The sequence below is a fragment of the Oncorhynchus tshawytscha genome, linkage group LG04, assembly GCF_018296145.1.
Source record: "Oncorhynchus tshawytscha isolate Ot180627B linkage group LG04, Otsh_v2.0, whole genome shotgun sequence".
NCBI classification, from domain to species: Eukaryota; Metazoa; Chordata; class Actinopteri; order Salmoniformes; family Salmonidae; genus Oncorhynchus; species Oncorhynchus tshawytscha.
This window is the reverse complement of record NC_056432.1, coordinates 21,375,836-21,399,171: the sequence shown is the minus strand read 5'-3', so window position 1 is coordinate 21,399,171 and position 23,336 is coordinate 21,375,836. Positions and strand designations below refer to the sequence as shown.

Here is a 23,336-nt window from a genome sequence, read left to right as displayed (position 1 = left end):
AGGCTTCTGAGGTTCGAGAGGCATTACTGGAAGCCAGACAGACGATCAACAATCCTGTGTCCAAAATGGAGGCACAAGCACTTGCAGAGGAAGTTGCGTCCTACCGCTTCTTGATTTGCTGTGTTGTATGGTGTGAGATACTGACAATGACAAACAAGGTGAACAAGCACCTCCAATCCGCCTCAATGTAGTTGGATATCACAGTGAATTTAGTCTCAAATGCAAAAGGCCTCGCTCACTACTTACAGGGAAACTGGATTCCCTGAGGCCCAAACAGCCAAAAGCATTTGTGAAGAAGTGAGTGCTGTATCAGATGACCTGGCCTCCACAATCCCCCAACCAAATTGAGATGGTTTGGCAGTCGTGCCGCAGAGTGAAGGAAAAGCAGCAAACAAGTGCTCAGCATATGTGGGATATAGACACAATACAATATACAAAAGTATGTGGACACCCCTTCAAATAAGTGGATTCGGCCATTTCAGACATACCCCATTGCTGACAGGTGTATAAAATCGAGCACACAGCCAAGCAATCTCCATAGACAAGCATTTGCAGTTGAATGGCCTTACTGAAAAGCTCAGAGACGTTCAACGTGGCACCGTCATAGGATGCCACCTTTCAGTTCATAAAATGTTTGCCCTGCTAGAGCTGCCCGGCCAACTCTAAGTGCTGTTATTGTGAAGTGGAAACATTAGGAACAATGGCTCAGCCGCCAAGAGGTAGGCCACACAAGCTCACAGAGCGGGACCGCAGAGTGCTGAAGCGTGTAGCACGCAAAAATAGTCTCATCGGTTGCAAAACTTACTACCGAGTTCCAAACTGCCTCTGGAAGTAACGTCAGCATAAGAACTGTTCGTTGTGAGCTTCATGAAATGTGTTTACATGGCCGAGCAGTCGCACACAAGCATAAGATCACCATGCACTATGCCAAGCGTCATCAGGAGTGGTAGTTTGCCACCATTGGACTCTGGAGCAGTGGAAATGCATTCTCTGGAGTGATGAATCACACATCACTATCTGGCAGTCCAACGGACAAATCTGGATGTGGAGGATGCCAGGACATGATAGATGATTCTGTGCTTCCAACTTTGTGGCAACAGTTTGGGGAAGGACCTTTCCTGTTTCAGCATGACAATGCCCCCTTGCACAAAGCGAGGTCCATACAGAAATGGTTTGTCGAGATCGGTGTGGAAGAACTTGACTAGCCTGCACAGAGCCCTGACCTCAACACCATCGAACACCTTTGGGATGAATAGGAGCGCTTTTGGTCATGTAGTGTATTATTGCTCATTGTTTACAGACAGATTATTTCACTTAATTCACTGTATCACAATTCCAGTGGGTCAGAAGTTTACATACACTAATTTGACTGTGCCTTTAAACAGCTTGAAAAATTCCAGAAAATTATGTCAATTAGCCTATCAGAAGTTTCTAAAGCCATGACATCATTTGAGTCAATTGGAGGTGTACCGGTGGATGTATTTCAAGGCCTACCTTCAAACTCAGTGCCTCTTTGCTTGACATGGGAAAATCAAAATAAATAATTTTTTGTAGACCTCCTCAAGTCTGGTTTGTTCTTTGGAGCAATTTCCAAACACATGAAGGTACCACGTTCATCTGTACAAACAATAGTACGCAAGTATAAACACCATGGGACCGCACAGCCGTCATACTGCTCAGGAAGGAGATGCATTCTGTCTCCTAGAGATGAACGTACTTTGGTGTGAAAAGTACAAATCAATCCCAGAACAGCAAAAAAGGACCCTGTGAAGATGCTGGAGGAAACAATTACAAAAGTATCTATATCTACAGAAAAACCGCTCAGCAAGGAAGAAGCCACTGCTCCAAAACCGCCATTAAAAAGCCAGACTACGGTTTACAACTGCACATGGGGACAAAACGATTGGCCATAATGACCATCGTTATGTTTGGAGGAAAAAGGGGGATGTTTGCAAGCCGAAGAACACCATCCCAACCGTGACGCACGGGGGTGGCAGCATCATGTTGTGGGGGTGCTTTGCTGCAGGAGGGACGAGTGCACTTCACAAAATGGATGGCATCATGAGGAGGAAAATGATGTGTATATATTGAAGCAACATCTCAAGACATCAGTCAGGAAGTTAAAGCTTGGTCGCAAATGGGTCTTCCAAATGGACAATGACCCCAAGCATATTGCCAAAGTTGTGGCAAAATGGCTTAAGAACAACAAAGTCAAGGTATTGGAGTGGCCATCACAAAGCCCTGACCTCAATCCCAAAGAACATTTGTGGGCAGAACTGAAAAAGCATGTGCGAGTAAGGAGGCCTACAAACCTGACTCAGTTACACCAGCTCTGTCAGGAGGAATGGGCCAAAATTCACCCAAATTATTGTGGGAAGCTTGTGGAAGGCTACCAGAAACGTTTGACCCAAGTTAAACCATTTAAAGGCAATGCTACCAAATACTAATTGAGTGTATGTAAACTTCTGACACACTGGGAATGTGATGAAGGAAATAAAAGATGAAATGGGTCCTGGACTTCCTGACGGGCAGCCCCCAGGTGGTGAGGGTAGGTAACAACATCTTCACCCCGCTGATCCTCAACACTGGGGCCAGACAAGGGTGTGTTCTCAGCCCTCTCCTGTACTCCCTGTTCATCCATAACTGTAGTGGACGACACTACAGTGGTAGGCTTGAATACCAACAACGATGAGACGGCCTACAGGGAGAAGGTGAGGGCGATCGGAGTGTGGTGTCAGGAAAATAACCTCACACTCAATGTCAACAAAACAAAAAGGAGATGATCGTGGACTTCAGGAAACAGCAGAGGGAGCAGCCCCCTATCCACATCGATGGGACAGTAGTGGAGAGGGTGGTAAGTTTTAAGCTCCTCGGCGTACACATCACAGACAAACTGAATTGGTACACCCACACAGACAACGTTGTGAAGAAGGCGCAGCAGCGCCTCAGGAGGCTGAAGGAATTGGGCTTGTCACCAAAAGCACACAAACTTTTACAGATGCACAATCGAGAGCATCCTGTCGGGCTGTATCACCACCTGGTACGGCAACTGCTCCGCCCACAACTGTAAGGCTCTCCAGAGGGTAGTGAGGTCTGCACAACGCATCACCGGGGGCAAACCAGCTGCCCTCCAGGACACCTACACCATCCGATGTCACAGGAAGGCCAAAAAGATAATCTAGGACAACAACCACCTGAGCCACTGCCTATTCACACCGTTATCATCCAGAAAGCGAGATCCGTATGTTGGAGACAGCTTCTATCTCAAGGCCATCAGACTGTTAAACAGCCATCACGAACATTGAGGGGCTGTCTCCAACATACTGACTCAACTCTAGCCACTTTAATAATGGAAAAATGTATGTAATAAACATATCACTAGCCACTTTAAACAATGCCACTATATAATGTTTACACACCCTACATTACTCATCTCATATGTATATACTGTACTCTATACCATCTACTGCATCTTGCCTATGCCATTTGGCCATCACTCATTCATATATTTTTATGTACATATTCTTATTCATTCCTTCACACTTGTGTGTATAAGGTTGTTGTTGTGAAACTGTTAGGTTAGATTACTTGTTAGATATTACTGCATGGTCAGAACTAGAAGCACAAGCATTTCGCTACACTCACATTAACATCTGCTAACCATGTGTATGTGACAAATTAAATTTGATTTGATTATTCTGACATTTCACACTCTTAAAAGTGGTGTTCCTAACTGACCTAAGACAGGGATTTTTTTACTGGGATTTTAAATGTATTTGGTTAAGGTGTATGTAAACTTCCAACTTCAACTGTAAGTCAAAACATTTCAGCCTTTCCTTTTTTATTAAATTTATAAAAAATTGTAAGCCAGTGACACAAAATCTCAATTTAATACATTTTAAATTCAGGCTGTAACACAACATGTGGCACTGTAGGTGCTCTTTCGACCGCAAATCAGTCTGTCGAAGCTTCATCAATTGAGGTTGAAACGAGTCAGCTTTTTCATTAGTAAAAGAGCAACTATGCATTAGAAAATACATATGGTTGTTGCCGTCTTTTTGGATTCATGACTTTACCCAGATGAGCACCCGATTCCATAGAGCCATTTTCTGATTATCATCAAATGTCACGTTTGATTGATGCGCACGCATCCCGACATCAAAAAGCTCTGTCACAGGATAGCTAATTCTGATGTCGAGACAAGAGGTCGACCGATTAATTAGGGACGATTTTAAGTTTTCATAACAATCGGAAATCTGTATTTTTGGGCGCCAAGACTAATGGCTATAGCTATAAATCAACAAGTATATTATATTTCTGGATTTATCTAGCTCTGTTTGGGATATTTTACCTCCCCTCCCTGGCTTGCTAGGTAATCAATCCTCATGACATTTGCAATGTTTTAGACGATAACCATCTGATTAAGTGTTAGTTTACTTACACAATCTGCATTTGAAGTTGCATGTGATTGTATCCACTGCTTCGTAAACAAAGAGGTTTCTGATTATGAACGGTTTGTGTGTATGTATTGATATGTAGGCTACATGTGCCTTTTGTAAAAAATAAAATAAAAAGTAAAATACTAATGCAGTTCTGTCCTTGAGCTATTGTCATCTATTAATGTTCTGTATTATGTCATGTTTCATGTTTTGTGTGGACCCCAGGAAGAGTAGCTGCTGCTTTTGCAACAGCTAATGGGGATCCTAATAAAAGACTAATACCAATACCAACTGCGCATGCAACCTTTTATGATGCAGCCGGGAAATGGTTCTATAGAAGCTTTTAGTATCATCGTAATTTCCAAAACTCTAAATATGTAGTCTTACCAGTGAAGTCAGAGAAAGATGTGTAGGGCCTCAGGTTGAACCTCTTCCTGTACTCGTTGAAGGGTTGGAGACGCAGAGCCCTGGACTCTTCAATAACACCCTCGGCCACCTTGGTCACCACTGGGTGGATGTTCTTCCCACCTCCTATCTGAGAAACAGAAAAAGGATACTGGTACTGGTGTAGACTACATCGAAAAGGATCAGACGGGCATCACCTGTATAAATGACTACATGAAAAAAAGTATTCAAAAGAAACAGGTAGCATAATAGCTCTCGGATGAATAGTTGATAGGGATTGATTTGGAAATGGGGAAGAGAATGATCTAGGAAAGATAAACATGTTCAGACAAATAAGAAAGCGAGAGCTTAAAACTGCACTATTCAAGGCAAGCATAATGTGATGGAAAATGTTACGTTTGTGCTTTTCTAATAACCAATTTCTGTGTTCATGCAAGTAACTGATTGAACAAATCCTCACTATCAGTATCTGCAATTCGGCAGTACACCCAGAACCTTGTTTTGAGAACGAAAGGATATCTCAGTTTCAAGGTCTCAGCTTGGAGACAAGAAGCCTTGTGAGGTATTGGTCTGTCACATGCATGAACCAAATGTTAATGATGAATTATGAATGATGAATAAGTTAAATCATGCCCATGTAACGTGTATATAAGCAGGATAAGAGATCTAAATTGGACTGCCCCGATAGTACACATCTGTCAGGAGCTCTATGGTGCATCAAGTTTATTGGAACATCTCCGGTTAAATTAATCATTGTTTATTAACAGTTAAGATTGACTTCGAGTGTCCCTGTGTAGAATTTCCACAACAATAGAAATCTAAAAACAGGTGGCTACATCTGTTCTTTCACTTAACTCTTCCTGAGTAACCAATGACTATAACAAGCAGAGGATTGCTTCTCAGGCTACATGACAGAAGGTGAGAAAGGTACCATCTCAGCAATTGTATATTTTGTATACAGTGGGGAAAAAAAACCTTTAGACATGGTAGTGACTGCATACAAAGAGGAAGTTATAAAAACTGCAGTTGAGGGTCAGCTACTCTAATGTGGTCTGGGTAAGAATGGCCCTCACGAGAAGGGCCCTAAATGTGTTACTTCATATACAGTATACACCCAGAGGACTTCACAGTACATGGATCACATTCCGATTGTGTGTCACTGACCTACACACAACACCCCATGTCAAAGTGGAATTATGTATATTTTATTTATTTTAAAAAATTGAAAAGCTAAAATGTCTTGAGTCAATAAGTATTCAACCCTTAGTTAATAGTATTTATTATGAATCCCCATTAGCTGCTGCTGTATCCTGCTAAATTAAGGCAGTTGTAACCTCAACTTGCTTAAAAAACATTACAATACATTCACAACACATTAAGTGTGTGCCCTTAGGCCACTAGTCTACTACCACATATCTACAACACAAAATCCATGTGTACGTGTGTGTATAGTGCGTATGCTATCGTGTGTGTGTGTGTATACATGTGTGTTTGTCTCTCTTCACAGTCCCCGCTGTTCCATAAGGTTTATTTTTGTTTTTTAAAATCAAATTTTACTGCTTGCATGAGTTACTTGATGCGGAATAGAGCTCCATGCAGTCACGGCTCTATGTAGTACTATGCGCCTCCCATAGTCTGTTCTGGATTTGAAGACTGAAGAGACCTCTGTTGGTATGTCTTCTGGGGTATGCATGGGTGTCTGAGCTGTGTGCCAGTAGTTCAAACAGACAGCTGGGTGCATTCAACATGTCAATACCTTTCACAAATACAAGTAGTGATGAAGTCAATCTCTCCTCCATTTTGAGCCAGGAGAAATTGACATGCATATTATTAATCTTAGCTATCGGTGTACATCCGAGGGCCAGCCGTGCTGCCCTGTTCCAAGCCAATTGTAATTTTCCTAAGTCCCTATTTGTGGCACCTGACCACACGACTGAATAGTAGTTCAGGTGCGACAAAACAAGGGCCTGTAGGATCTGCCTTGTCGATAGTGCTGTTAAGGCAGAGCAGTCTGAGAAGTCTGTATTATGGACAGACAATTTCATAAATGTGTCAAGTGCAGCATCCGGTTGCTCCTCATTACACACCATAGGCCAGCAAATATTCTTTACATCATCAACATAGGAATCATTACAAAACTTATTGTATGACCTCACACTATATTAGGCCCAGCCTTCAGCACATTGTTTTTCCTAGATATGGTTACTATATTGTCATCACTACAGCATTAGTAAAGATGTGATCAACACATGTTGATTATTTAATTCCTGTGCTGTTTGTAACTACCCTGTTAGGTTGACTGATAACCCAAACCAGATTTCAGGCTCTGGTTACAGTTTGAAGCTTTTTCTTGAGTGGGCAGCTTGATGAAAGCCAGTCAATATTGAAAATCACCCAGAAAATATACTTCTCTGTTGAGATCACATATATTGTCAAGCATTTCACACATATTATCCAGATAGTGACTGTTAGAAATTTCTGGACTATAGCAGCTTCCCACAAGAATGGGCTTTAGGTGAGGCAGATGCACCTGTAGCCATATTACTTCAACAGTATTTAACATGAGATCCTCTAAGCTTTACAGGACTTTGGTTCTTAATATAGACTGCAACACTGCCCATATTGACATTTCTGCATTTTCTGTAGATCTTATAACCATGTATTGCTACTACTGTATCAAAGGTATTATCTAAGTGAGTTTCAGAGATATGAATGTCATCTGTTACTAGTTCATGACTTCATGAACCTTGTTTCTTAGACTACATATGTTAACGTGGGCAAATTTTTTAGCACTTTTCTGGAATGTTTGATTTCATTGCTTTATTGGGAAGCATAGCAGAAGTAGACATGCTTATGCTATTTATGTTTGTGCGGGGTGAGCTGCTCACAATGGACTTCCTACTAGGGCACACCACCTTAATGCAACTCTGGTTCATAGGCACATTAATTACTGCATACAATATCTATGGGATCAGCAGAAGCATTATGGCAAGCTTAAACAAGTGCAGGAGTAAAAATGTGCTTAACAAGTGACCTAAAAAGTAGCACTGACTGTGTGCAATAATAGTGCTTAATAGTGTTGAATATCGCTTTGAGCATGGTGAAGTTATTACACTTTGGATGGTGTATTAAGTCATCCAGTCACTACAAAGATACAGGCGCCTTTCCTAACTGAGTTGCCAGAGAGGAAGGAAACCACTCAGGGACTTTCACCATGAGGCCAATGTTCACTTTAAAACAATTACATAGTTTAAAGGCTGTGATAGGAGAAAACTGAGGATAGATCAACAACATTGTAGTTCATCTACAATACTAACTTAAACGACAGAGTGAAAAGAAGGAAACCTGTACTGGAAAAAAATATTCCAAAACATGCATCCTGTTTGCAATAAAGGCACTAAAGTAAAAGTAAAACTGCAAAAACTGTGGCAAAGAAATTAACTTTATATCCTGAATACAAAGAATTGTGTTTGGGGCAAATCCAACACAAAATCACATCACTGAGTACCACCCTTCATATTTTCAAGCATGGTGGTGGCTGCATCATGTTATGGGTATCCTTGCTATCGGCAAGAACTAGGGATTTTTTTTTTTTACAAAAAGATAATGGAAATTCACCTTTCAGTAGGACAATAACCTAAAACACAAGGTCAAATACAACACTAATTGCTTACTAAGATGACATTGAACGTTCCAGACGGGCCTAGTTACAGTTTTGACTTAAAATAGTCTTGAAAATATATGGCAAGACTTGAATATGGCTGTCTAGTAATGATCAACATCCAACTTGGCAGAGCTTGAAGAATTGTAAAAATAATAATGTACAAATATTGTACAACCCAGGTGTGCAAAGCTCTTCAACCTTTTTCACACCACAGGCCTTAATGCTCAAATGAGTTTGTTTTTCAAATCCGTGTTGGACTACTGACTGTCCAAACAGTTACAAGTGACCAAATTGGATGTGTGTGTTCTGACAGCAGTCATTTGCTGAAAAGGCTATGCTAGTTGTCACAGTAATAATGGGTGTGTGCAATTGTGTAGGCTGTTTTGTGGTGCTTGTGCTTCCTATCACTCAGAAGTTACGTAGCAATTTGAATGTTCCAAATCATAGAGTAAGAACACTTTTAAACCTTGATAGGATAAGACGATCCAACTTGCTAGGTAGCTGTTTGGTTTTTTAGCACATTCACAAATTTGTTTGTGAACAATAAACAAGCTAGTTAGCTACCACATGGACCTAGCAAGCAACAAGATATGTTGAAAAACAGACTAAAAACAACTTGAGGGCAAATAAGTCAGATTTGACTGTTCAAACAAGTCACATGGCCAGGAATCAGATTTGTATTTGACTTCAAACCACCTACAAAGCTGGTTTGAAATGTGGCTTGAAATATCAGATTCCATGTGCTTTTTGGCTGTTCAGACTGCAGGAAAAAAGAACCGATTCGAATCAGATATGCAAATAAATAGGATTTGAGTCACTTTAAACTGCCATCTGCCAATTTAGAGACTTACTCAGAAAGACTCATAGCTGTTAATCGTATTCACACTCAGGGATGTGAATACTTATGAGATATTTCTGTATTTCATTTCCAATAAATTAATAAAACTCTCCATCTCTCGTACATAGAATTTGCCTGGCTCAAAAGAATAACTACAACAAGACACACATCAATTCAGTTGAAGTCACTTCAAATAAATAGCTTCTGCTTTTTGGTAGAAATAGAAAATAGATGACATTTTTCAGAATTTTTGTTTACTCCCTGAATAGACTGACTTCAATTCGAATTGACCCTAACCTTGACACACAATCCTATCAGACAGATCATTATAGCCCAGATCTGTATGCACTGTAGACAACTTTCTATGTAGGGGAGAGTGCCAGGTAAGTTGATCCAACGAGTTAATTGAGCAACCCTTTGTTTTGTTTGGAAACAAAATTAATAAATGTGGCCAAATATTTAGGAAGAGGTCATCATTTCATGGAATATGTTGGGGTCTCTATAAGCTACAAGATGAGGTCCTAAACATAGCATGAAAGTGCATCCTTGTAGCTGTATGGGCTAATATAGTCAAAATGTTTGCCTAGGGGTAAGTTGAGCCAATGGCCACCATACGCCATACAAATTATGATGACATTTGTGTCAGGTTGATGCATAATACGAATAGTATTTTTGCATTGTGTCATGCATATGAAGGCATTTTTGTTACAGAGCAGATATCATGCAACAAGCCCCCTTAAAGTTATTGAAAGAGGACACAAGGAATTGACAGAAGGGAAGAAGTACAAGCAGCAGCAATGGATGATAAAAATAACTGAATGACACTGAAGTAGATTGACAGAAAGGAAAACAAACATGTACCTGTGCGTAAGAGAAGCTATGATAGAGTAGTAGAGTAGTAGAGGCACAAAGGGTCTTATCTGATGAAATGGAGTCTGAACTTGCTAAACATATCAAGAATCTTGCAGACCAGTTTCATGAGCTTCGTAGCCTCAATTGCAGTGAACTTGCCTAGAAATTGGTACATAGAAACGACATCCCTGTCCCAGAAAACTGGTCAGGAAATGGAAGGCTAAGTGATATTGAACAGAGAGATCTATATCTGAATGTAAATTAAATAGTTTTGTCACATACACCGGTTAGGTGTAGTGAAAATGTGTTGTTTTTAGGGCTGTCCCCGACAAAAAATATATTGGTTGACCGAAAGTCATCTGTTCTTTCTACCAATTGATTGGTAGACATTTTAAAATGCATTTTTTCCAAATACACACCCTATGTGATTTCAGAAAATGGCTACATTTGGGGCGCAGGCCAGGTAGCCGAAAGGCCTACTCCTATACATAATAAGGTGCATGTCCTTACTCAACATTGACAGGTGCGCTCCACACAAAAGATAACTAAATTGACAAAACTCTGGAATGAATGAAATGAAATTAACCAAAACTTGTTTCTCACAAGTGTAAACAGGTTGTGTGGTCTGCAAACAACGTGTCCCCTCTGACAATGAGAACAGTAAATTACTGTAACCAAACAAACATTTTGGAATAGAAATGATAGGAATTAACAGTAAATGTACAATTGGTGATAGTGTGTATCAATTACCCATTACATACAGTATAACAATCAAACACAGACAACTCACACAATGGAGTTATGAAACAATGAATGTGCACAAATGGGAGGGAGAGAGCACATTTTGGAGAGAGACATGCATTGTGCATCTTAGCCACAGTCTTGGCCTCCGCGATGGATTAGTTCACCGAGATGGGCGCGAATCAGACGGGTGTCTCGTGTGCCATAAAAATATGTTTATTTGCTACTTCTCTACAAAAACGAATAATTGGGGTCAACCCTAATTGTTTTACAGTCAGCCCTAGTAGTACAGTGCCGTGGAGCAAATTAAGGTTACGTTGGGCATACAGATTTTTCACCTTGTCGGCTGGGGCATTTGGACCAACAACCTTTCGGTTACTGGCCCAATGCTCTAACCGCTAGGCTACCTGCCGCCTTACTGATTGTAATGTTTTGTACAAACACCTTAATATTAAGGTGCACTCTCTTTTGCACTCAAAACCACCTCAATTTGTCAGGGCATGGATTATACAAAGTGTCAAAAACGTTCCACGGGGATGCTGGCCCATGTTAGCGCCAATGCTTCCCACTGTTGTGTGAAGTTGGCTGGATGTCCTTTGGGTGGTATACCATTCTTGATACACACAGGAAACTGTGGAGTGTGAAAAACCCAGCAGCGTTGCAGACGTTGACACGCTCAAACCGGTGTGCCTGGCACCTATTAATGAATAGCATTCTCACAAACAATTTGTGAATGCCATTCATTGACTACAGCTCAGCGTTCAACACCATAGTGCGCTCAAAGCTCATCAATAAGCTAAGGACCCTCGGACTACACACCTCCCTCTGCAACTGGATCCTGGACTTCCTGACGGGCCACCCCCAGGTGGTAAGGGTAGGTAACAACATATCCAGCATTCTGATCCTCAACACAGGGGCCCCTCAGAGGTGCGTGCTCAGTCTCCCCTGTACTTCCTGTTCACTCATGACTGCATGGCCAGGCACGACTCCAACACCATCATTTTAGTTTGCCAATGACACAACAGTGGTAGGCCTGATCACCGACAACGAAAAGACAGCCTATAGGGAGGTCAGAGACCTGACTGTGTGGTGCCAGGACAACAACCTCTCCCTCAACATGATTAAGATAAAGGAGATTATTGTAGACTACAGGAAAAGGAGGACTGAGCACACCCCCATTCTCATTGATGGGGCTGCAGTGGAGCAGGTTGGGAGCTTCAAGTTCCTTGGTGTCCACATCACCAACAAACTATCATGGTCCAAGCACACCAAGACAGTCATGAAGAGGGCACGACAAAACCTATTCCCCCTCAAGAGACTGAAAAGATTTGACATGGATCCTCAGATTCTCAAAAGGTTCTACAGCTGCACCATCGAGAGCATCCTCACTGGTTGCATCACTGCCTGGTATGGCAACTGTTCAGCCTCAGATTGCAAGGCACTACAGAAGGTAGTGCGTACTGCCCAGTACATCACTGGGGCCAAGCTTCCTGCCATCCGGGACCTCTATACCAGGCGGTGTCAGAGGAAGGCCCTAAACATTGTCAAAGACTCCAGCCACCCTAGTCATAGACCATTCTCCCTGCTGCCGCACGGCAAGCGTTACCGGAATGCCAAGTCTAGGTCCAAGAGGCTTCTAAACAGCTTTTATCCCCAAGCCATAAGATTCCTGAACACCTAATCAAATGGCTACCCAGACTATTTGCATTGCCCCCTCCCTCTTTTACACAGCTGCTACTCTTATTATCTATGCATAGTCACTTTAATAACTATCTACATATTACCTCAACTAACCAGTGTATGCTCAATGTAATCCATACCCTGGGTAAGTTGTGCCAAGACACCACTTCTTTTGGACATGCTATTTTCTCAAACTGTTATGTTTACATGAATTCTAGCATCCTGAAATATATGTAGATATCTCTGTTAGAAATGCTATATTTCCCTTGATTTAGTGATGCTGAATAACATATACCCCACTCTCCCCTATGGCATGACAATGATATTGAGACTAGGGTTCATCAATATAACACTGCATATGACATCCCATGGTCACCACAGCCCATACCTGTCCAGCACACTGGCGTGAGAAAGCGTCCACCAGTTTCTCCACCCCGTAGTGTGTGACGATGGAGGTGTTGAAGATGAACTGGGAGTAGGGCACCACGTCTCCGTCTATGTGGAAGCTGTCTGGCATAAGGGGGTGCCAGTGGTACAGTTGGTTGAACTCCACAGCGATGCGGTTCCTGTACTGGAACGTGGACTTGAAGAGCAGGACCGGATCGAACTTCAGATCCAACAGGTAGCCGCTCAGGTGCTGCACGTAGTCCTCGATCACTATCCGGATAGTCTCACCTGGAATATGAACAAAAAAATGTATCTACTATAGCAGTGTGTGGATTATTTTCCCTGTAACTATTCACTCAACCCAGAACATGGAAAGGTTTCCTTAATATTAATATTCCTGCCTAAAGCATAGTGTCTGGCAACATGAAAGACAAGAGAGATCTCTGTTTAGTCCAGTGTGTACTTACCTATGACGATGAGCCTGGTGGTCTGGAAGAGCTGCTCATCCCCCCAGGTGGGGTGCTCGGCCTTCAGGATGTCACAGACGCGGTTGTGTTCTCTCAGCCACAGGGTGGCGTACATGGTGAGGCCTGGCAGCAGCCCAAACACCTCCTGCCCAATGGCCATGCGCTGCCCGTCGGGAACCCCTCGAGGGTAGCTCATATTCACTGGCGCCTCGGCTATCGTTGGAGGGTACACCTCACCTTTAATTACCTGGAAGAGAAGATAGACAGTGAAAAAGGGAAAGTAATACTATGGACCCCTTAAGAGCTTTACTGACTCAATAGCACAATACTGAGCTTTAATGATTCAATGAGCATGCTTTACTAATTTCTTTGGATGATAAAAAACTATTATTATTAGTGTCCCCTTTGGGGTTTTGTGGAAAAGACATTTGAAATATGTCACTGACAGGAATGGACCTCTGCAATTGTAAACTTTATTAATGTATCCTTCCTTTATACATACTGTAACTTAAAAGATGTCAGTTGTTCACTAACGTCTTCATCCTGGGACTCAATTTCACCACTAAACTGCCAAACTAATCAATGAATAGGTCTTGCCAGAGCCCAATCATTACCAGTGGAGGAATGGGCCGTGCCCATGACCACAACATTTTGAAACACTACTGTTAATTACAGTACATACTGTTTACCTCAACAACCCCCCTAAATAACCAACAGTTGTACAGCCATCTCATCCTGAGTATCATATGCATAGTGTGAAGTACATTTTTTAAAGTATCCCTATACTTCTGTTATTGCGGTGCTATCACTCTGTTATTAGTGCGCCTGTGCAGAAGTCTCTTGCAGTTAGACCTGGCCTGAGTGTGATGACAACTATGTACTGTGGAAATAGAGCAGGGATTCCCCAAAGTCAGTCTTGGATAGTAGATACTGCCCGTCTGGATAGTAGATACTGCCCGTCTGGATAGTAGATACTGCCCGTCTGGATAGTAGATACTGCCCGTCTGGATAGTAGATACTGCCCGTCTGGATAGTAGAGAGAAACAGTTGGCTTTGACTGCTTGTACGGTGCTGACTTTTGAGTCTATAAAGTTGGCACTAAAAAGGATTTTGGGTGAAAAGACTGTCACGCCAATAATAGATGGAATGCAAGTGAGTGACGCAGCATATTACACTGAACAGCAGAGAAAAAGCGCCAATAAGTCATGTTATCAAGACAACTAGACAAGGGCGCCATTGCCTCGCACAAATCCACTGAGCAGGTATGGAAGGAGATCAAAATGTGTTATTTGTCAAAGCACTTAACATTGGGTTAAAGACTGTCCTCAAAAACTAACAAGTTAAAATAAGAGGAAAATGTATACAGAGAGATAGAGCAGTGTAACATTACTGTCACGTTCTGACCTTAGTTATTTTGTTATGTCTTTGTTTTAGTATGATCAGGGCGTGAGTTGGGTGGGTTGTCTATGTTCTTTTTTCTATGATTTGGGATTTCAGTGTTTGGCCTGGTATGGTTCTCAATTAGAGGCAGCTGTCAATCATTGTCCCTGATTGAGAACCATACTTAGGTAGCCTGGTTTCACTTGAGTAGTGGGGGGTATATTTCCTGTTTTTGTCTTTCACCTTATGGGACTGTTTGTTTGTTATGTATTGTTTTGTTCAGTGTTCTAGTACGCCATTAAAAGCTATGAACACTTACCATGCTGCGCATTGGTCTTCCTCTCTTTCTCCCAACGACAAATGTTACAATTACACTGTTTTCATACGAATCTGCTTCTAATACTGAGATCATTATAGTTGAATCCTTAGGATCTGCAGGGATTGATACTATGTGTACATTAAGTGTGGTACAAAATGGCTTGATAGCCATGTCAGTGAACTACATATGAAAGAAGTACAAAATATGATTGACACACCAAACAGAGCTTTCAAATTTGGAGAAGGGAGAATCGTCCACACTACCAAGAGAGTCAAGCTAACAGCAAAAATTGTCACATTAAAACAGAGGTGGTCCCTGCAGATATCCTTTTATTATTAAGCAAAACATCCCTCAAGACAGGGGCTGTACTAGACATTACAAATGACAAGTCTGATGTTTAAACAACCAGTGACCCTTGCACTTACTACCTCAGGCCACTATTGTGCTCAAATTCTAGACAAAGACATCAAAGTCCATGTGAAAACGAGATTCTGACGGACACAGAGCACATGGAGATTCTGACGGACACAGAGCACATGGAGATTCTGACGGACACAGAGCACATGGAGATTCTGACAGTCACAGAAAACATGACCACAGAGAAAAAAACAAAGTATTATTAAAACATCAAACAGTTTGGACCAATGGAGGCTCATAATGTCTGGAACAGAGAAAATGGAATGGCATCAAACACATGGAAACCATGTGTTTGATGTATTTGATACCATTCCAATAATTCCGTTCCAGCCATTACTACGAGCACGTTCTCCCCAATTAACATGCTACAGTTGACAGACATCAGAAATTACTCAGCAGTTCTGGGAATAATCATGAGTGCATTTCCATTCTACGGCAGATAGTGAGCAGTTGTGAGACATTTAAATGTTTAAAAAAAATTGAACCTTTAACTAGGCAAGTCAGTTAAGAACAAAGTCTTACTTACAATGACAGCCTATACATGCCAGACAAAGCAAACCCAGACCAACTGTTGGTTTGCCACTGGCTTCCAAGTAAAATTAAACACTAGCTGTAGATCTACACGAGCTAGGACCAAGTCTGTGGTGCCTTCACATAAATGGACCACTTCACACGCTTCAGTGCTGGAAGCATTGTGATTACATAGAAACCCAGTGAAATCGTCAAGCACTTCATTAATTCCTGGATAAGTATGCATGGCCCGCCCCAGAAATTGTACAATGACAATGGAGGAGAATTCAATAATAATGAAAGGAGAAATGGCTGAGAAATCCAACATGGAAGTAAAGACAACTGCTGCATACAGTCCATGGAGCAACGGACTTCTGGAGAGACAATCAAACGTGCATTTCTACAGGGAACAGAGCTGTCAAGGGACATTCACGAAGCTAAGGGCGACGGAACACTGTGGTAACTAAAAAAAGTGTATGTATGGCCTGGCAGATGCATCGCTCTACTGGTTGGTACAACAAAGTCAAGGCAACAGGCCTCCCGAGTGGCGCAGCGGTCTAAGGCATTGCATTGCAGTGCTAGCTGTGCCACTAGAGAGTCACAGCCGGCCGCGACCGGGAGACCCATGGGGTGGTGCACAATTGGCCCAGTGTCGTCCGGGTTAGGGGAGGTTTTGGCCGGCAGGGATGTCCTTGTCCCATCATGCACCAGCAACTCCAGTGGTGGACCGGGTGCAGTGCAAGCTGACACAGTCGCCAGGTGTATGGTGTTTCCTCCAACACATTGATGCGGCTGGCTTCCGGGTTAAATGGGCATTGTATCAAGAAGCAGTGCGGCTTGGTTGAGTTTCGGGGGAACGCACGGCTCTCGACCATCGCCTCTCCAGAGTCCGTACGGGAGTTGCAGCGATGAGACAAGAGTGTAACTACCAATTGGAAACCACAAAATTGGGGAGAAAAAGGGGTAAAAACATTTTTTTTAAGTCAAGGCAATGCTGAGTACAGTTTGCAAAATGTCACAAGTGGGTCCTGCAGTCTTCTATTGGCTTGATCGAGACTGCAATGTGACTGGAGTACCTGCCTGTCATGCTGATGACTTCATCTAGTGTGGGTCACAGACCTTTGCTACAACTGTGATTCCACACCTCAAAGCCGTTTTCCATGTCGGCCGTGTGGAGCATGATAGTTTTAGTTATGTTGGCATGGAATTTATTACAGTTGACGCAACAATACTGATGCAACAAGAAAGATATCAATCTTCAACCCATCCACATGAATTTTAAAAAAGAGCCTTACAAAAGGAATTCCCCTCTGTGGAATTGAAGCTGATTGAGGTCAAAGATAGGTCAAATGCTATGGGTTACTAGACAGTAGACCTGATGTAATGTTTGATGGCTGCAACTTGGCATCCAACACAAAACATGCCACTATACAAACCATTCATGAGGCAAACAAAGTCATTTGTAAACTGAAATCAGTGACTAAAGTTTCAGCATGTGGGAAAAGATGACTCTCAGAAACCAGTTGTTGTCAGTGATGCTTCCCTAGGAAACCTTACAGACGGAGGCACACAATGTGGACATATAATCATGTTAATGGGTGAGGAAGGAAGATTCTCATCTATCTGATGGCAGTCAAAAAGGACAAGGAGGGTTGTACGGAGAACACTTGCTGGAGAAACCCTTGCTCTTTCTGGCAAGTCTGTTCTCAGAGCTCACCACTGGTGAGTCAAAACCACCCATTGTACCTGTAGTTTGTGTCACTGACAACTACTTCCTAGTTGATGCTGTCAAATAAACCAAGTCTGTCACAGAGAAAATACTTCATCTTGAGATTAGCAGCATCAAGGAATTTATTCAAGCACAGAGAATCCAGCGGAGGAACAGCTTGCTGACTGTCTAACTAAAAAGGGAGCATCATGTCTTGTGTTCCTAAAGGCACTCAGTAATGGAAAGTAGCAGCTTGATTAATTAAAAAAACACATTGTCAGACAACCCATTTGTAATGGGGGACTTGAATAATACTTGGACATTTAATTATTTTGTTGATGTTCTCTATTTATCTTTAAAGAAAAGTGGGAAATTGTTAGTCATGTTATAAGTATCCCTATACTTCTGTTATTACAGTGCTATCACTCTGTTATTAATGCGCCTGTGCAGAAATCTCTCTTGCAGTTGGACCTGGCCTGAGTGTGATCGCAACTAAGTACTGTGGAAATACGGTAAAAATGGTTAAACTGGAACCTTGTCGTGGTGTCATTTATAGTTAACACAAGCCACTGCTGAAAGAGACATTGATCAATGGGGTTGTTACAACATCAGATCTCCCTGACTCTGAACCAACACCCATTTCCCAAAAACGGATACCAATCCCAAAACTCCTTTCTGTATAAGTTAATTTCAACAGATAAAGCCAATGAGTGTACTTCTTTATCCCGACATGAGTCAAGATATATTCCCTCTTAGAAGATGTGTATTCTTTCATGCTAGTGATGCAATAATATAATTTATGGGGCTCGGAACCAATAGTATTTACTTTAATCACAAGTTCCTCAGAGTTACCACAGAGTGGTACCATGTTTACAGTAACATTCCAGTGGAGACTTGTCCACAGCTGGAGTGGAGTTATGCAATATTCTACATACCTGGTATTTCATCTTTCCATCTTTAAGAAGCCGGAGGTTCAGTTGACGCACCAGATTATCGCCGTAGACATGGCCGGCATCCACCTGTTTAGAGATTATAAAATATGAGATTAAAAAGAGATTTTGTGAGACATGACGCATGGCAAGAGATAGAGATGAATATGGTTCTCATGTCTCTCGTAGAGTGTGCAGGGTTTGTTTGTTGATGGTGATGACATCGTGATGAGGCAGATGATGGTTTAGCTTATTTGAACTTGACTGGTGCTGTGCAGTAAAAGTCTCACAGGGCACAAGTGACATTGAGTAACATGCCTATTCCTATAGCCTATTTCAATCAATACAGTGAGCTCCAAAAGTATTGAATAATATATAAATATTATATATATAAATAATATATACATAAATAAATAATATATATAAAAATAATATATATAAATAATATATATAAATAATATATATATAAATGATGAGTGTTCCTCAGACAGTCACTGCTCCATCATGTGCTCGCAACAGACAAACCTGTTTTGCTTCTCCACCAGAAAGGAATAAAAGATGTGCCATTGCGTGCACATGCCAGGCTTTCAATAACATTATCTTTTGCCATGATTCATTCAGTTGCATTTGATTTTGCGCTATAGCCCAACTGTCGTTTTAGCTGATATTTTTGGGGATATTTTTTATATACTGTATCACAATGTTTTATGGGTACTTATAATCAAGGGGACAAAAAGTTTAACGTCGCTAAACACTAGTTGGAATAGATTTGTTTTGCGCCAAGGATTTGAATTGTCTGCCCCAGCTAACACCCAAATACACCCCCTCTAAATATAATAGAATATAATGCAATAATTATATAATAATTGAATAATATACTGTACAGTACAGGGAGTACATATACAGTAGCGGTAGTAACATTCTCACCCCATGCCCCAACGCCCTGGTGAAGCCCAGGCCCATGCTGTTTTGAGTCTTGAAGAACTGATGGGTGAAGTGCTGAGCGAAGAAAGCAAACATCAGGTTGGTTCCCTGTGGATCCGGCCTGAACTTCCTCCTCAGCAGAAACTTCTCCACCACCAGCTTTGGGTCTGGGAGGACAGACTTTCCTGGAGAAAAGTATGTATGTTAGCTATGCATGTTGCCGTTGGGAAGATTTATTTTCGTAAGTAGTCATTATTTTCTGATAGGAACTTTGGATGCCCTCTCACCTTTGGCACCCATAGGGGTGGGGCAGCCTTCAGGCACAGGGGGTAGGATACGGGTGTAATAGGAGACATTGGAGTAGGATTCCCAGCTGAGGTATCCATACTTTGAGTTGAAGGTAGGAGGACTGGGAATAAGGTTTGCTCTGACTTTGGCAGAGAGAACACAGAATAGTTTGACACATGGATCATTAAAGGCCTGAAGTTTCACTGAAAAAGCAATAATGGTTGGAGGAAATGCAACCCACAGGATGGAAATGCATGCGTACGTACGTGCGTGCATCACACATTTTAGATGAAGAGATGTCACTTCTCTCATACGTTACAGGAAACATTGTGTAATGTCAGAAAATACCTGACTTCCAAACAACCCTGAAGATAATCATCTTTAAAACTGCAACTTTCAACTCAGTCAAGACACATTCTCAACATTGAAGAAACTTCCAATTGAAGTTGAGAAACATTCAACTATTATATGGCAGAGATTCCACTCATGGTAAACGGTGAGGTCGGCTCAAGCGTAAAACACCTTTAAAAAGGGGCATTGTTAGCTGTGTAGTGCCCTGCACTATAACATGCCTTGGATTTCATCCCTCTCATCTTTTTAAGTGGGAGAACTTACACAATTGGTGGCTGACTAAATAATTTTTTGCCCCACTGTATATTAGTTACATCAGACGTGTTGCTTGACTTTGCAAAGCCACAAGCAAACATTTGAGGGAAGAAAGTATCAATATGATGCAACTGAAAACAATTAACATTATAGTACATAATATCAAGAAACAAACCGTGTTGTTCATCTGCAAAGCAAAATAAACCAATATTTCTTAGACACACAAGTCAGTCAGGTTCTGCTTGTGTTTATAGCACATGACAATCAGCTATACATCTTGAAACAACTATGGCTGTGGAAAAATACACGGACCAGATCCTGTAATAAAACTGAAAAACCGTGAGGAAATCCAGCTACCAGCCAGAGGAGGAATATAATCCTGTGAGGAATGCAGCTGCCAGACAGAGAGAGGGGGTGAGGGGAAACCAGGGCGTCCAGTAAACAAGCTCACGTCGACAAACACACTTAGCTCAGACGCCATGCCATGAAAGATTAGACCTTAGCAATGCTTATGACACATGGGGCTTGCTATAGCAGACGAACATGACATGGTTGTTAACAGGGTTGACACAGATGTGTTGGGGTTTAGTGGAGGCACAAGGTTGATACAGTACATACTGATGAGATGAACACCATGGGTTTTATTTTTAAGGCTTAACAAAGTAGCCTTTTAGTGGAAGTACAGAAGTGACCCATGCGCCGTCCCGCCATTCCCGTCATTTAGCAAACGCTCTTATGCAGAGAGACTTGCAATCAATCAGTGCTTTAAAATAAAGTAGGTAAAACAATCACATCAAACCTAGACGATACCAGTATTGCAATACTCGTTAGTATGGCAGCAAGGAAACAAAACACAAAGCAGATTTAACTTCCTTAGGAAAACAGCCCTAATGTTGGAAACAAACATGTTGTCATCCAGAGTCACATTTTTTTTTTTAAAAGACCAAAACTTTGGTCTGCTTTAGGCTTTCATTTTTGGCATGGAAAATATATTGCGAAACTGGTATCGTCCCGGGCCTAATCACTACCCTCTCTCACCTTACCACCCTAACACACCAGAGATTGGTAGCACACTAGTGTCTCTTCCCAGTCATGGGGTTAGAAAGAGGGGAGACAGAGGTGAGGAAGTCTCCATTCCAATCTCCATGGAAGGAAGTGATGTGTAGAGTGAGGTGGTAAATCAGCTGGAGGACCATGGAGCACAGGCCTGGGAGAGAGACTGAATAAATAAGGTCAGGATGTCAGGCCAGAGTACGCCGCTCCACCCAACTACCAGTTAGCACGCACACAAACACAGACAGGAGGAAATTGGTGGAGAGAGTGTGGGCCAGCATAAAAACACTGGACCATGCCAGCTTAAAAACAACCTAGCTGTACAAATGAATGATAGTATGGTTAGTAGAAAGCGTTGAAGGATGCAAATATACATAAAAATATATATATTGGACAACTCAAATAAAAAAAGTCCATAATGATCACAGCTGCTGCTGCCATTTCGACTTTAAGGCAGTGTTAATCTGCAGATGAGTAGTGAACTCAGTGACCCCCTTCTTCCTCTTTTCTTAAGGCAACAGCCCGGGCTTCTGAGATGACTTACAATACCTCACCATGCCCCTCTCTTAGATGTTAAACCTTGTAAATACACCTAAAACTGTATGCAGCTGTAGCGAGTTAGAGGGGAGAGCTCAGAGTGTGGTGATGAAACCATGGGCCAATATGTGTTATGCAAATATTTACATGCTGGGAACATAACAAAAAGGAACCAAGAGGCAAATGAACACAAGTTGTAAGCAAACTGTCCAATTAATCTGCCGTAGTCGGTGTACATTGGTAGGGAAGAGAAACTCCTCTTAGTGCAGTAACATAAGAGAAGATATATGAATATATGGCTCTGGAGAGCGTTAAAGCATTTTCAACAACATAATTGATCCATGCATGCATTTCCATCATCATAACTTGTTCCCCCTGGTTACAAAGCACTGTACATTGTATGGCATTAAGTTAGCCATTCCACCCCTTATACATAGCACCCCCATGGCGCCAGAATGCTCACCACGGCTGCACTGAATGGCGACTCACCTGTGAGGACCACCCTCATGAGCCAGTCCCGTAGGAAGGTCCTGTTGATGAGGCTCCACAGCCAGTGGAAGTGTGTAAGGATGTAGTGGACCACATCAGGGCTCGGCTTCAGCTTCAGGTAGACCCTTGTCCAGAACTCAGCTACACACAGAGATAAGGCACAAAGCTTTGATAAAGCAGGTGTTGCATACAGTACAGCAGAGTTCCCAAACTGGTGGCTCACAGGTTTCATTCCCCCCCTAAGTTTTCAGTAAAATAAATGAGGGGACATAAGACTAAAAACAACAGGAAATCAACTCCAAGTGATTTCAATTTTGGAAATATGTTCCCAAGTGTTCCCACACTTGAGAGACATGTGATTATATACAAATAAAAGCAAGATTTGAAATAATTATGTTTAGTCAAATGTGTGTTTGGGCTTCTTGTGGTCAATTTGCAGTCTACAAATTATTTGTAATTATGTTGTTTCGGCCCCACGACCATTTACTTAAGAAAAAAATAAATAGTTGATGATCCCTGCAGTCCAGTGTCACTCTGGGGCCCACCTAGACTGCCAGTCAATGTTTCCCTCAGATTACTTCACAGGTAGGGTGATGAGGGTCCCTAAATAATCATCCAGGGCTTCCAAAGCCAACATTTTCAATTGAGACTAAATCAGGTCAAACTAAAGGGGAAACAGAGCAAGGCAGATGGCCCACCCTGC

General features: G+C 41.9%; 1 protein-coding gene across 2 annotated transcripts in view; it reads right to left on the bottom strand.

Annotated features, from left to right (window-relative positions):
* Positions 1-23,336, bottom strand: part of ptgs1 (prostaglandin-endoperoxide synthase 1) — a 48,376-nt gene that overhangs the window by 6,699 nt on the left and 18,341 nt on the right. For both annotated transcript variants that reach the window (XM_024400032.2, XM_024400033.2), the window contains 7 exons: positions 22,634-22,774; positions 19,948-20,091; positions 19,664-19,845; positions 18,743-18,826; positions 13,474-13,720; positions 13,008-13,294; positions 4,827-4,974 (listed from right to left, as the gene is read on the bottom strand). In XM_024400032.2, coding sequence (XP_024255800.1) covers positions 4,827-4,974; positions 13,008-13,294; positions 13,474-13,720; positions 18,743-18,826; positions 19,664-19,845; positions 19,948-20,091; positions 22,634-22,774 — 1,233 coding nt within the window. The remainder of the gene's footprint in view (positions 1-4,826; positions 4,975-13,007; positions 13,295-13,473; positions 13,721-18,742; positions 18,827-19,663; positions 19,846-19,947; positions 20,092-22,633; positions 22,775-23,336) is intronic.